This window comes from Cetorhinus maximus, chromosome X, assembly GCF_964194155.1.
Source record: "Cetorhinus maximus chromosome X, sCetMax3.hap1.1, whole genome shotgun sequence".
Lineage (NCBI taxonomy): Eukaryota > Metazoa > Chordata > Chondrichthyes > Lamniformes > Cetorhinidae > Cetorhinus > Cetorhinus maximus.
The window spans coordinates 11714315-11730276 of NC_135917.1; the positions used below are offsets into that span (position 1 = coordinate 11714315).

Here is a 15962-nt window from a genome sequence, read left to right on the forward strand (position 1 = left end):
ACATGGAGTGAATCGAATTGGCTGAAGACAGGTATCTGCAATGCTGAGGATCCCAGGAGGAGGCTGAGATGGATCATCCACTTGGCACTTCTGGCTGAAGATGGTTGCAAATTCCTTAGCCTTATCTTTTGCACTGATGTGCTGGGCTCCTCCATCATTGAGGATGGGGATATTGTGGATTTTAAATAACTGACTTTTGGTGAAACTAAGGTGGAATTTTCTGTGCCCTTTAGCGGCGGGTGAGTTTGCCAGAGCGAGTGGATAATATGGCGAGAACAAAAATTGGTTTCAAGACATCGTGAAACCAGTTTGCAATTGCTGCTCTGCCCATCAATGGCGGACTGCGTTTCCTGCCGTCGGATGTCAGGAATTTCACTGTAATATATCTGCATATCATTATAAGGCCAGATTGCCAGAATCACCCGTTCCATGCTGAAGCACCCATCACGCCGACATGTTTCACAACTGTACATAAACGGCGTGCACCTGGTGAGCTGCACTTCACTCGGGACTTCGAGGTTTGTTTGCCTACCTTGCTTCGGGCAGCACTCGCAGTCATCAGCGCCAGGCTTCACAGGCAGCACCACATCACTTTTAGGGGGGCACACGGGCAGGTCTCTACCTACCAGACCAGCCGTAAGGTGGGGGTGGCTTTTCGACAGCTGCAGGGCTAAGGTATTACTGGGGGAGGGGGGTATCCCAGGGTGTGTGTAGGGGCACAAGTTGATCTGTGCAACTGGCCCCAAGAGGGTGAGAGCTGAGGAGACAATCTCCAGAGGAGATGAGGCCAGATGGAGATGAGGGTATGTGTGAGAGTGAGTGGTGATGTCCCTTGAGCTGGCAGTGAGTGAGATGCCAGTGAGTGTGTGATGGGCTTGTGAGTGTGTGAGTTTAGAGTGATGAGATGGCTGCCTTACCCTGGCTGCATGGATGAGATCATTCATCCTCTATCTGCACTGGATGACCAACCTCTTCTGTGCAGCGTTGGTACTCATCACCGCTGCCGTCACCTACCAAGCTGGAGTGGTGAGATTGCTGGACCTCCTGCAGCCAAAGCAGGAGTAGAGGACAGCACAGTGGGCCTCCACAGCATCTAAATGCCATTCCAGGGACGTGTCATTAAATCAAGAGGCTGCAGTCGTCTTGCCTTCCAGAGCCATGTCTTCTGTGCAGTAGTCCTGGGCTGGAAGCACAGAGGTGTGCGCACAGCTGCAGTTTCAATATGGCACCGGACGTGATGAAGTGGCGATGTGACAGTGTGGAAGGCAAATGAGAGCCTGCCCACCATCGAAATGGCATGTTTCCCGGGAATGCATGATTAATGAGGTGGGATTGGGACAATACAATGTGAAAAGCCACCATTGCAGCCGGTGGGTAAAACGTTCTTTTTCCCACCTGCTACCGCACTTGGTGCAAATCTGGGATGATTCAGTCCTAAGACTTTAAACTGAGGGGTAACAGCATCTTATTAGAGTTTCAATTTTCACTCATCACGTGTGTATATGTCCACTTGGTAGTCTGATGCCCCTACATCCCCATTGGACCAGCCTGGTTGTCTTTGTGCTGTATATGTTTTTTTGCCCATCAATACTAAACTAATCTCTCAAGATGTAATTTTTGTTTTCTGCTGGACTCCCATATTCTGCACCATAATCCAGGTCTGATGTAATTTAATATTCATTTAGTGCTGGGCAATGTGTTCCTTGTGTATGTGTTTTTATAAATCTCTTAAACCATTTAGGGCTCCTCCATAGATCACTGAAGGTGAATCACACTGGTGATGGGTTTGTTATCTGCATGCCCTTTAAACTCACCTAACACCAGGTCTGATTTGAAATAAATTGCTATTTCTGATTTGGTTCTGGGCACTGACCCTAAGGTTTAAGCAAAAAAAACCACTTGGGGCAGAATTTTGCCCTTGGTGGGCAGGGGCGCTCGGGAAGCCGACCACTACCTGCGAGTGAGCGCTGTGTAATCTCCATGAGACACGGAGCTGCCTCAAAGCGATGGAGATATAGCAAAGCAGAATAAAGAAAATAAAAATGTAATAAAAGCTGTCCCCTTATGTGACTGTCACATGAGCAGGGACATGTTATTAATTCAATTGTAAAACTTTTTTATTTATTTGCTTTAGGAAACCTCATCCCGCCCGTGTATGAGGTTTCCAAAAAAATGCAATGGCCGCTGGGCTGGACAGCCAATGAAATATTTACCTTAATTGGTTATTTAATGGCCTTAACAGGCCTTTTAATTGTCAGCGGGCACGCTGCCGACTCTGGCGCACGCCCGCCGATCGAACTATCACGTGACTGCGCGTTGACGTTGGCACACTCGGCTGACATGAGCGCGAGTCATTTCACACTCGAGCAAGTCGGGTGCACGCGTGCCCACCGAGTGAAAATTTCTGTCCTTGGCTTTTTACTAATGTTGTTATCCTTTTGAAGAGAGAGGAATTCTCAAACACTGGAGAATAGTTAGTTAGCACTTAACAGCATGCAGCCATGTTTTAGTTGCATCTACTTGTTTTGCTACAGTTAGCAAATGGTGGCCGGGGGGGAATAGGAACCCAAGGTTGGTCCATTTTCTTGACTGTACACCGAAAAGGCAACAAAACCGTCATGTGAGAATTAAGGCCCATCTAGCTCACCATCTACCATCTTGGTAATTGCATGATTCAGTAATAATGTTGACTAGTCATGGCAATCAGTCCCTATCAATTAGTTTACAGCAAACCCAGATATGGCACAAGGGAAACACGAGGCAAGAGCTTTGGGAACCATAACCCTAAGCCACCTGTTCCATTCCCTCTACCTCCCACGCCTCCAACCAAAAGCATGCTACGCCCGTCTCATGTCATATCTCTAATTAATTATTCTGTATCTGAAAATATTTTCTGATGTGCTACCTGCTTCAGCCTGAGTTGTGGCCTAGCACTTGAACCCTAGAGGCCCTGACATCTATTCTAGGTCATGAGTTCTGTTTATGAAAATAATATTTTTGTAGTGATTTCTCTCTTTTTTCCCCAACATTGCTTTTAGCTGACACCAAACGCAAAGTAGAAAAAATCTCAGAGGAGTTGAAAACTTTGGATGAAATGCTGTTGAAAGACCAAAGTGCACAGACAGAGGAGAATGATTTGACTCAGGAGCCTGAAAATCAAACGGAGGAGCTTCCAGGCAATGATGAGAAAGTATCGGAACTGGAAGGTATGCCAGTATCCTCTGTCTGTAACCATACAAAAGCATGCACGTTTAAGTTTTTATAGTATTGGGTTCCGTTCCAAAACATAGGCTGAAATCCTCCACCTTGCCCAGAAGTGTGCCCTGTTAGGGACAAAGAGGGTGATAGATGGTTAGAGGCATAAAGCAAGATTAGAATACTTGAAGCCGACTAAGTATCGTGTGAGGTGATAAATGGGGTGAAAATTGAGAGGCAAGAGGTACTCGGAAGGTTAGCTATGCTTAGTGGTTGCCGGGTCCAGATGATTTGCATTCTAGATTGCTAAAGGAAATGGGAGTGGAGATAATGGAAGGGCTTCCCTAGATATGGGGGAGGTGCCAGAGGATTGGACAGTGACAAAAGTGCCACTCTTATTCTAAGGGTGTAAAGACATTCGTTGTAACTACAAACTAGTTTAACATCACTGATGGGTAAGGTTTTAGTAACAATCAGGGGGAAAGAAATCAACAGGAGAGGTTTTTGAGTTAAGGAGAGCCAGCACAGATTTGTAAAAGGCAGATTATGCCCGATTAATCTAATTGAATTTTTTTGAAGCATCAGAGAAAGCTGTTGAGCTGGATGCAGTGGATGTTGTCTATGGATTTTAAGAAAGCATTTGACCAAGTACCACACAAAAGGCTGGATAACAAAATTGTGGCTCATGGCATAGGAGGGTCAGTGTCAGCTAAGTTAGAAGAATGGCTTAACAACAGAAAATAGCAAGTCATAAATGACTCCATGGATTCATGGAGGAATGGCAAACAGTGAGGATGATGTGAATTTACTGCAACAGGGCATGACATAGCCTAACAGAATGGGCAGACAAGTGGCAGATGGAATTTAATACAGAGAAGTGTGAGGTGCTGTGTTTTGGCAGAAGGGATAGGGAGAGGCAATGTAGACTTAATGGAGCAGCAGTTCTAATGTGCATACAGGGACTTGGAGACCTGGGGGTACATGTGCATAGATCTTTGAAGATGGCAAGACGTATTGAGAAAGCAGTTAGCAAAGCATAGGGGATCTTGAGCTTCATAAATAGAGCTATTGAGTACAAAAGCAGGGAAGTTATGCTGAACCTGTATAAAGCACTGGTTAGACCACAACTGGTGTATTGTCCCGTTCTAGTCGCCACACTGAAGATAGGGTATTAGCGTCGTTGAATGTGCAGAGGATATTTCTTGGAATGGTTCCAGGATGGAGCATTTTAGCTACAAGGCTAGATTGGAGAAGCTGAGATTGTTCTTCTTGGAGCAAGGGAGATTTGATGATAGTGGTGTACAAGATTGTGACAGGTTTGATAGGGTAGACAATGAAAAGCTGCTCCCACTTGCTGATAGTACAAGGAGTAGGGGACAAAGATTTAAGATTTTGGGTAAGTGATATAGGGGGGATGTGAGGAAGACCTTTTTTTGCACAGTAAGTGGTAATAACTTGGAACTCTCTGCCTATGGCAGTGGTGGAAGCAGAAATGATCAGTGATTTCAAAAGGAAATTGGATGGGTGCTTGAAGAAAATAAACTTGCAATGCTCCAGGGATTGGAGTGAGGAGCTGGGACTGACTGGGTGGCTCTACAAAGGGCTGGCATGTATTTGATGGGCCAAATGGCCACCTTCTGTGCCGTAAATGACTGATCTGCTTTATTATAGAGTCAAATTTTCACAAGTCTCTTCCTTTCAACAAATTGCATGCTAAGGTTATCTCTTCCTCGGGCAAATGAATGACAAACTGGACTTGTTGGGTAATTGATGTTTGGACTAGTGGTTTAAGTTTGCTGCTTTGACTCCATTAAGCTACTGCTGGGAATATAGCTTCCCAATTTGAGGTATGCTCCAAAGGCCTCTGAAAATTATTTAAAATTGTCTCCTTGTCTGTCATTTTGTAATATTCAGTCTCTCTCTGGCTCTCACCTCTATCTACCTTTGTTTCTCTTTCCTCTCTCATCTATCTCCTGTTGGAGTGGGAGAGGGGGTTTTGGGGATTTGGAAAGCTGTATGAAGACAGCTCCGGAGTGCAGGAATTGGTTCTGGTAACCATGTAATGTAACAATAATCATGCGGTTAGCAGGGACCAAACAAATATTGGCACTGACCAATGGGAGACAAGATTTGGGGTCATTGACCAATCGGATAACCAGATCAGACAGATGTTTTTGAAAGGTCCTTCACCTGAAACGTTAACTCTGTTTCTCTCTCCACAGATGTTGCCAGACCTCCTGAGTATTACCAGCATTTTCTGTTTTTATTTCAGATTTCCAGCACCTGCAGGGTTTTGCTTTTCGATCTTTTTTTAAATTTTAGCATTTTGAGATTTGAGCTGAAACTGCCCCAGGTCATTTCACAAAAGGAGACTTTGTCCCAGCAGAGTGGCAGATTCAAATTTTAAAATCCTTGGTGCACTAATTCACTACTGTGCCCCAACAAATTTGTAGTCTTTGTAATGGAAAAATACTTCTTCACTTGTGATTGGATCTGTAGTGAATCCATCTTTTACTTAAATCACATGGTGTGTATAAGAAACACCTGTGACTATTGACTGACAGCTGGGGTTTCTGATTTCCAGGAGGTGAAACCTTAAGTTCACATGAGGTGACTGAAGAGGATGACTATGGTGAGGATTTCTGGAATAAAATCAGCAAACCAGAGACTGAGGATGGTCCCCTTTCAGAAGAAAAGCTAGAAGAGGTATCGCAGGATTTTTATATATCTTTCTCTATATATAGCAATGAACCCTCATGTTAGAAGAGCAGTGGATGTTGTTGTAATTTCTGTTACCAAGTATTTTAAACTATGGCAATTGAAGGATTGATGTTTACGTAATGATACAGATCTTTGACAAAGTGCTTATTTGAAAAGTAAAAATTTAGCCATAGCTATAAGAAATGATTGAGCAGCTTATTGCAGTTTGGGGAATGGGGCAATGTGTTGAATTGACAATGACTCCTTTCTTTCTGCCAGCCCTGTGCAATACAGTGTTCTGCTGAAAGTTGGGATTTCATTATTCAAAGCATTTATACCAAACCCTAAATCAGTTATATTTTTAGCAGACAACATAATCCTCAAAATAGTAATTCCTGCCTCTATAAGAGATCATAACACGGTGGAAGTTTGAAGAACTACTTTGAAGTTGCTGCATCCCATGCGTCTATAATGGATAAGGGTTTATTCCAATGGACAAAATTTCAATCATGTTCAAATTTGGGAGCATTGAATCTTGGGAAATTTGAGAAAAGATAACACCGAATTGAATGTCTGCATTCATGTAAAAGTATTAAAGAACAGGATCGCCTCAAAGTTAAAACTTGCTTTAACCATTCCTTAATTTTGAATTTTTTTTTCCCTCTTGTTATATGCCATAGCACCTGAGTTTGGTTAATTTTGTTTCTGGTGTGCTTTTTTTAAAAAAAAAAGTAAATAAACTGAAGGCTTAATCTAGGTTCTTTTTTAAATTCTAAAGGAGGGTGTAGGAAAGTGCTTGGTATGGATCCAGGCGCGAGTTGAGGGAAGTGACAAAAGGAGAGTTTGAAGTTTGATAATCATTGCATAAGTATGAAGTGAATATAGGCTTTGTTAAAGCAATGTGCCCAAGACAAACCCTTACGCTGGCCTTAAACATGTCCTTGGTATCCCTTTCTTTGTTATGTTTGGCAAGTGCATCATGCAGTATGGTGTAAATAATCCAATGCACGTGGTGCCCAGTTTTAATCTCAAACCAGAGTTCAACAGTGATCCTGTCTATGCAGTTACTAACACATGCCAACTTAATTTTAACAATGGACAATGGCGTGCTGTGAAATGATGAATTTAAGGTTTTTCCTTGTTTGTTCATGTAGTTTACACGCAGCTGCTGTTTAAGATCTTGTTTTGACTCTGCATTGTGTTTTATCCATGTGTACCCTTCGCTGTTTCATACAGGCAAAGCCTCAAAAGATTGGAAGTGTGCTTCATTCAAAGAACAGTCCAAAAAGCTAATGTGCACTGAAAAGAAAGGGGAGAGGGCATAGGGTGGCAGGCAGAAACTTTTCCTGGCTGCAGTAGCGTCTACCTTAACAGTTTTGAATTTAGAGTTTTGAAAAATTGAACGTCTGTTACTTTAACTTCTCCAAATCTTAACACTTCTTTACCTCAAACTTAGTGCACAGGCATTCACAGTGCCATTATACATGTTTTACCTGGGACCACTGCTATACTGTGAAAAAGGTTGAGAGCTGGCATGTAGCTTAACTTTTTTTTAGCCCTTGTTTTCTCTGCTTCTTGCAATGTTTCGAATAAGAACTTCTTTTATTCTTCCTTTTCTCACAACACACCTGGTTTTTTGGGGTCCAATTTTCTTTTTTAATGCAAAAATAGATCCTGGAAAAATATCTTAAAATGATTTCTTAAATCTGCAGCAAAAACATACTACTGATTATGAACTCATTTTTCCATAAATTTTTGTCAATGTCTCAGTGGGAAATATGCAGAACTGCCCTCTCGAACTTGGGGGAGTAACAGTAATGGCATGTTTCTTTATTTGGTAGGCTGAATCTAAATTGAGTGACACAGTTAAAACTGAGGATGATGACCTTCTGGGTGACCAAGGTAAACAAAAATTGCTGTTGTCTTTCTTCCTGAGCTCTACAAACACTTGAAAGTGGAAGGGCAGAACAGCCCATCTCTCAGATGTCCTTCAGGTGCAAAATGGGCTGTTCTGTTCAACCATTTTCCTTGAACATAGTTGACTTGAGCGAAACTGCTATCTAAGTTTTATAATTTAATGTACTTGTAACTTATACTGTTGAAATTAATTTTAGATTTAAAAAAAAAATAATTTTTCAAAGTTCAATTCCAAAGTGACAGTGACCTTGTAATTTTTCCACCCCACTGCCCTCTTTCTATTCAGGAAAGCAGAAAGTGCAATTCAGAATAACACGGAACCCTGATGATCTTCTAAAATTGATTCAAGAATTAAAAGACCAGACTAAAAAGGTACTGGTGGAACAGTCCAATGCATTTCAGCATAGTCCTCAAATGTTGATCTTGAAACAAAGAAATGGTTACCATGATAGTTTCACCCCTTTTTAGTGTTCTATTTTAGCAATTATAATTTGCTTGACTAGATTTTGTAACAGTTTAACAGAGTTCCTTTCTGTGCTAAATTTACTTGATAGAACCTATTTTTCAACCTGCTTGCTGGCATTTGTTTCAATAAACATCGCTCCTTGCCTAGCCAATGTGCATTTCTACATAGGATTACATGGGTTATTAGGCACAGAAACAGGCCATTAATTTTTATGCTCCACTCAAACTGCCTTCCATCTTTCTTATCTGAATTTACTATTGTAATCCTCTATTCCTTTCTCTCTCATAAACTTGTCTAGCTCCCCCTTAAATACATCTACACTATTCACTTCAACCACTCCTTGTGGTAGGGAGTTCCACATTTCCACCACTCTCTGGATAAAGAAGTTTCTTCTTTATTCAGAGTTTTATAGACCTCTAGGTTGCCCCTCAGTTATTTTTCTAGAGAAAAAAGACCCAGCCTGTCGATCCTTTCCTGATATGTATGCACATGTATTTCCAGTATCATCCTTGTACATTGCATCTGCACCCTTGACGACCAGAACTTGATACAGTAGTCCAATTGTGGTCGAACCAAGGTTTGATGCAGGTTTAACACAACTTGCCTAATTTTCAATTCTGTCCCTTTAGAAATAAAGCCTAGTGCTTGGTTTGCTTTTTTATGGTCTTGCAAACCTGCGACACTACTTTGTGATTAACGCATTTGTACTCCGAGATCCCTTTGTTCCTCTACCCCAGCTAGACTTGCACCTTTCCAGTAATAAGTGACCTCCCTATTCTTCCTACCAAAATGTACTACCTCACATTTATGTTGAACTTCATTTGCCAATTATTTGTCCACTCTGCAAGATCATTAATGTCGTCCTCTAATTTGTTGTAGTCCTGCTCAGTATTGACTCTTCCCCCTGCCCAAATTTGGTGTCATCTGCTTGTATATTTGATTCCACAGTCCAAATAGTTAATGTAATGATCCCAGCATTGATCCCTGTGGAATACCACTTCCTACCTTCTGCCACTCTGAATAACTACCCTTCACTCCCACTCTCTGCTTTCTGTCTTGAAGCTAGCCAACAATCCATTCTGCCACTTGTCCCCTGACTCCACATTCTCTGACCTTATTCATTAGTCTGTTATAGTGCACCTTATTGAAGGCCTTTTGAAAATCTAGATAAATTACATCTACAACATAACCATTGTCTACTCTTTCAATTCCCTCAAAAAAAAAATCAATAAGGTTGGTCAGGCAAGATTTCCCTTTTTGAAATTCATTATTATATTTTTCTTTTCTAGATGTTCCTCGGCTTTTTTTAGTAGGGATTCCATTATTTCCCCTACCATTGATAAGCTGACTGATCTATAATTCCCTGGGCATGTTCTGTCCCCCTTTAAATATAGGAATTGCATCAGCTATCCGCCAGTCCTCTGACACTACACCTTTGTTCTGACGAATTATTAAACATGAGTAGTAATGTCTCTGCTATCTCTTCCATGTATTTTAAAAGAATCTAGGGATGCAGTCCATCTGGACCAGGGGATTAACCCCCTGAGTTTGTTTTAGTTTACTTAATACATCCCCTTTTTATTTTAGATGCACTCATCACATTGCTCATCTCATCATTCATGATTTTTCTGGCGGGTAAACTAAATTTGAGTTGGGAAGAGAAGGGAGAGAAAAGAGGGAAAATCTCAGGAATCTTTTTTTCAAATTTAATTTGATTTAATCTAGTTGAAAGGATTTCAAAGCCACCTGTATTTGAGATGTAGTTACAATGACAAAGCAGTTAAGGAAGCAGTTGTTTCTCCAGTTTCTTACCTTGAACCTTCTACTCTATTAAAAATGGCAACTCGTAGGCTATAAACCTGATGAGCAATAGCAAAGCTGCTAAAGTAACCTGGATTATGAATGTTGGCAATTCAAATGTTTTTTGAGTCTTAGCTGAGCCCAACCTTGTTCTCCCTCATACATTCTGTTTTACAGCAGTTGTTAAACTCAAACCAACTGCTCCCACATCACTCCAGTCTTGGCTTGGGAGTGCTAAGGCCAATTATGTCAGGCAATTGAACCTGCAGTCTTCCTTTACTGATCTGCCTTTCTACTACACAATGTGGGAAGAATTTTTGGGTCGGCGAGCGGGGGCAGGGCCCACTCGCCGACACGTAAAACGATGCGTGGTGATGTCGGGCAGGCGTCCTGACATCACCGTGCATTTAGATTGTCAGTTTGGCGGCGGCTGCAAGCCCACCGAACACTAAGGCCTATTAAGAAACTAATTAAAGTAGTTCAGAGAGCTGCCCATCCAACATTAAGGTTGTCGGGCAGGCGAAGAGCCCAGGCGGCCTTCGCATTTTTCATGAAACCTCATCCACAGGCGGGATGAGATTTCATGAAGGGTTTTTTAATTAAATAAAAATTCATTGATATGTCCCAGCTCATGAGACATTGTCACATGAGACATGTCTTAAAATATTTTTTCCTCATTTAAATTTTTAAACCTTAAACTAATCCCCCTGAGGGATCTCTGTGCCTCAGGGAGATTTCTGCGCTCTTTCGCATGCATGCATGAAAGAGCACAGGCCCTGACTCAGGGAATTCCCCCACCCGCACAGGAAGCGCTCTGTGCTTCCGGGCGGGCGCTGATCGGGTTCGCGCCCCGCCCCCAACAGGGAGAAATTTCTGACCAATGTGTTGCATTTATCCACTAAGATCTTTTAGAGCTCCCTCTAGTTTCCAAAATAAGTTTTAGATTTGATGGCTATTTATGTTAGTGTTCACTATGCATTCTGAACAAAATGTTAAATTTAAAGGTTCCAAAAACGCCAAAAGGAACTATTGGTGATATCACCAAGTGAAATTTAACATGTTTATGGCATTCCCCTATGCTATTTTTAAAGAAGCATTGGCCCATTTTAATATAAAGGTAACACCTACATTAAAATAGCACAGAGGTATGCATCAGGTGTTCACCTTCATTGTCACAAATTCCAACTCTGCTGTAAATTCCTTCTCTGGTTAGTGAAGTCGGGCACTCCAAAAGGTGATCCCATGCTGTGTCCTGGTGATCCCACACTGCCCAATATGTACTCCTCTGCCGTCTTTCCACCCCCCCACCCCATAAATTGGATGTTGTGAACTTGCACATCCCCTCGTTCCCCCACGTGTGCCTGTCAAACTTTCAATAGGCTGAGCTGATGAGAATTCTGACAGGGCCAATGACCAATTGAAGTTGGTTTGTTTTGCAGAATACATGTGACTGAACAAAACTAGCAATTCCATAGTTTGTAAAACTTCTCCGTTTAACACTTCCTGTTGCACTAGAAAATAAGAAAAAGATGCTGCACAATCCTGTCATAGATGGAATATTCATCCTTTTTAATATATTTCTTTTGGTTTAACTTCTAGCTGGGAAACCTGACTTGATTACCTTGATTCCCAGCTCAGGCCCACACTCGCCTCCTTGTAGCCACCTTTAGGCCCAGTTGACTCTGAACATGAGGTCTCTCCCCTTTTTTTAAAAATTCTTACCTTGGGAAGCAATATCTTCACCGAATACCCTGGCAACTACTGTCTACTGAGCTCAACTGAACAGATGTGAACAATCATTCAAATGTTCAAACTAACTTTCATTGTGTGAAGCACCCTGGTTCAGGCACCTTGCCTGAATCTGAACTTATAGTTAAATCCACAGCAAGGTTAGTAACATGTTTAGTGCTAAATTTAACTTGGTAGTGGCATTTTTAACATGTATTACACCAACCCCATCCCATGGAGGCATAGTCAGAAATTCCAAAATATGCCAACACGAGTCATTTCTAGGCTTATTTTGAACTTGAATTGGTTATGATTTTTAAAATTATAGTCAGAAATGTGAAAACTTGTATCCTACCAAAACTAATGTTCAAGCAACAAGTGTTTGTCATTTTACACGCTACTTACCCACATCCAATTTGGAGCAGCGCATCTAGATTAGATTGCAAGCAACAATGTACTTTGCCATACTTGCAGAGAAATTCTAATCACCTAATTATCTAATATACCTTCTGTATATTGGTAAATGTATTCAGGTTAAAATATACCCAGGGGATGTCAAATACAGGGGATAGTGAGTTGTGTTTCCAGTTGTATGTGTCACAATTTAAACCTTTCTCTTGGTATATGAAAGCAGAAAGGTGATGAGGACAGGGATCCAACCACAGACACTTCTGCAGGGACTTCTGACAAATCCACTGACCAAGACTTATCAGCAAAGCAAGAGGAGATGGTTGACATTGAAGAAAATGAGCTTATTAAAGACTTTGAAAAGGAACTGGAAGATGTGTCCCTACCAAAATCCAAGATGTCTGAAATTAAAAGGGAAGTGAAGGAAGAAATGGAAAAAGAATTTGAAAATCTTATTGATGAAGTGAGTAATACTCTTTTCAAATTTAAGAGTTACATATATTAAAATCAATGCAGCGTGCCTGATAAGACAGGGCCTTAGCAAATTTTTTGAACTTGGTGCTAGTGTTAGAATGACAGATGTGCTGGTAGGTTATGTAACACGCAAGGATGCATACGTCAAATAATCATTAGTGGATCTGTACCGCTGCAGATTATGCATTGTGTTAAGCACTTCATGCACTGATTATCTCAGTGCTATATGTGCAGCGATTTTGTTTAATTGCAAGATGCTAATTCCCAGCTTCAGTCCTGACCTGAGTATTTCAGTGGTTGTGCAAGTCCACCGAGAGAACAGTAGGCCAGTGAAATAAAATTGTACTGGAAGTCAAGGTTGTCTTCTGATTTTGAAAACAGGTTAGATGCAATTCATGTGTTCAATGCACAAAGGAAGATTTGCGTTCAACTTTCCCTGGATTATCCTTAGCGAAAACCTAATAAATGACTCATTTGATTTAATCAAGAGGATTACAGCCAAACTTCAGTAAAAACCAGAGGGAGGAAAGCTAATTAGAACTTCATATGACTATTCCCTTGCTCTCACCACACTTAGTATTGACAAATAACCTCTGACATTTCTGTTCACCACTTCCTAAATGCTAGTCATCCTTGTATGCGAGTAGTACAGATAGAAAAATATATTTCCATATTCTGCAGCATTCTACCATCTGCATGTGTTCTTTCTCTTCAGCCATTATACATCAGGTCAGACTAATATAAATAGGGACTTTGTAAGCACCCAAATACTCTAAGCTCTTGCAGCACTATTATGCAAAGGTTTGCTGATTGCATAGTATTTACAACACAAATGGGCCATTCAACTCAACTATGCCAGAATAAAACCAGAAAATGCTGGAAATACTTTGTTCTGCTCTCCACAGATGCTGCCAGACCTGCAGGTTTGAGTCCATGCTGGTGTTTATGCACCACACTAGCTGCCTCCCATCCTCCTTCATTTAACCTGATGAGCATATCATTCTATTCCTTTCTTCATGTTTATCTGCCTTCCTCTGAAATGCATCTGTGCTATTCACCTCAACTATTCTTTGTGGTAGTGAGTTCCACATTCTTACCACTGTCTGGGTAAAGAACTTTCCTCTGAATTCCCTATTCGATTTATTTATGGCCCCAAGTTCTGATCTTGCCCACAATTGAAAATCTCTGTCTTCCATATCAAACCTTTTGTCTTCCTATCTCTAACAGGTCACCCCTTGGTCTTCCCTTCTTCTAGAACAAAGAGCCCCAGCCTGGTCAATATTTCCTGATGAATACAGCCCCTCAGTTCTGGTACCCTTGTGGTAAATCCTTTTTTGCACCTTCTCCAGTGCCTGTCTATCCTGGAGACTAAAGTTGTCACACTACTCCAAGTTTAGTCCAACCAAAGTTCTATACAAATTTAACATAGCCTTTTGGAGCTTCAATTCCATCCCTCTAGAAATGAATCCCAGTGTTTTTTCCTTATGGCCTTTCAGTCTGTTCAATCTTTATCTTAAAACGTACATAATCTTTATGCCTATGGCAATCCAAATACAATCTATATTTAATTTCCCCTGTCACCCTCTTCTCTTTTCCCCCCTCCCCACCTCAAGTAGTCCCTCGCTGTTAGCTCAGATTTTCTTTTTCTTTGGAGGGGGGTGTTGGGGTTGGTAAGGGGTGGGTAAGCTGGAAAGCAGGTAGATTGTGGTAAACTGTCACCATCTAGCATTGTCATTCTTTTCATGACGTGCTGGCTGTACCCAGTTTATTCAGTACATTGTTGGAATTGAACCCAAGACCAGCCTTTTTATTTTTTGGGCTCAGTAATATTTCAGCACTAAATAAACACATTTGCCCAAATCTGTCATTTGAATAGTATGAACAGGAAGGGCTCAGCAGGTCTGGCAGCATCGGTGGAGAAGAAATCAGTCAACGTTTCGAGTCTTCATGACCCTTCGGCAGAACTGAAGCATAGTTAGGAGAAAGATGAAATATAAGCTGGTTTAAGGTGGGGGGGGCGGGGGGAGAGAGAAGTTGGGGGTGTGGTGATTGTGGAGATAAGCAAGCAGTGATTGGAGCAGATAATCAAAAGATGTTACAGACAAAAGGATCAAAGCGGTGTTGAAGGTGGTGATATTGTCTAAGAAAGGTGCTAATTAAGAATGGAAGACAGGACACTCAAGGTACAGCTCTAGTGGGGGTGGGGTGGAAAGACTGACAGGGCATTACAGGTATAGATTTAAAAATAATGGAAATAGGTGGGAAAAGAAAAATCTATATAAATTATTGGAAAAAAATTCCATTATTTTTAAATCTATACCTGTAATGCCCTGTCAGTCTTTCCACCCCACCCCCACTAGAGCTGTACCTTGAGTGTCCTGTCTTCCATTCTTAATTAGCACCTTTCTTAGACAATATCACCACCTTCAACACCTCTTTGATCGTTTTGTCTGTAACATCTTCTGATTATCTGCTCCTATCACTGCTTGCTTATCTCCACAATCACCACACCCTCAACTTCTCTCCCCCCACCCCACCCCCCACCTTAAACCAGCTTATATTTCATCTTTCTCCTAACTATGCTTCAGTTCTGCCGAAGGGTCATGAAGACTCGAAACGTTGACTGATTTCTTCTCCACCGATGCTGTCAGACCTGCGTTTTTCCAGGTAATTCTGTTTTTGTTTTGGATTTCCAGCATCCGCAGTAGCTTTTAGCTTTTTGTTTTGAACAGGAAGGGCCCAGATAAGACCCATGTTGCAGCAGTCACTGTTCATAGAGCTTTTTGTTTCATCGTTAACTGCCATGTAATGGGAAGCAGAAATTAATCTCGCTAATGTGACAATGCCATGAACCTTCAACCTTTCAAAGTTTCCAAAGGAAAACTTCCATCAAATGCTGTCTGGAAATCCAATTAAATTATATTCTTTTGGCTCATCTTTGCCCATTAGCTTAGTTACCACCCTTGGGGATGTATTGAACTTGTAGTTGTATCTAGTGGAATGTGACCCGTGCCTTGAAAATAAATGGCATCGTGCAACTGATACTATAGTTATGTTAGTCTCTCCTGCAGCAGATTACTAGGAATTGCCCGATACTTAATGAGTGATGCGATCTTCCTTACTCCAAGGGTAAACAATGTCATTGCTCCTAACTGAAGTGTATTCTATGTCAAAAACGGAATTACCTGGAAAAACTCAGCAGGTCTGGCAGCATCGGCGGAGAAGAAAAGAGTTGACTGAATTCTGAGTTCTGCTGAAGGGTCATGAGGACTCG

At 41.5% G+C, this 15962-nt stretch overlaps 1 protein-coding gene across 4 annotated transcripts in view; it reads left to right on the top strand.

The window, feature by feature from the left end:
* os9 (OS9 endoplasmic reticulum lectin) overlaps positions 1–15962 on the top strand; it is a 57947-nt gene that overhangs the window by 32318 nt on the left and 9667 nt on the right. For 2 of the 4 annotated variants that reach the window (XM_078534555.1, XM_078534553.1), the window contains exons 7-11: positions 3039–3206; positions 5780–5901; positions 7737–7797; positions 8099–8184; positions 12438–12677. In XM_078534555.1, coding sequence (XP_078390681.1) covers positions 3039–3206; positions 5780–5901; positions 7737–7797; positions 8099–8184; positions 12438–12677 — 677 coding nt within the window. The remainder of the gene's footprint in view (positions 1–3038; positions 3207–5779; positions 5902–7736; positions 7798–8098; positions 8185–12437; positions 12678–15962) is intronic. The other 2 variants (XM_078534556.1, XM_078534554.1) reach the window with 1 other exon arrangement.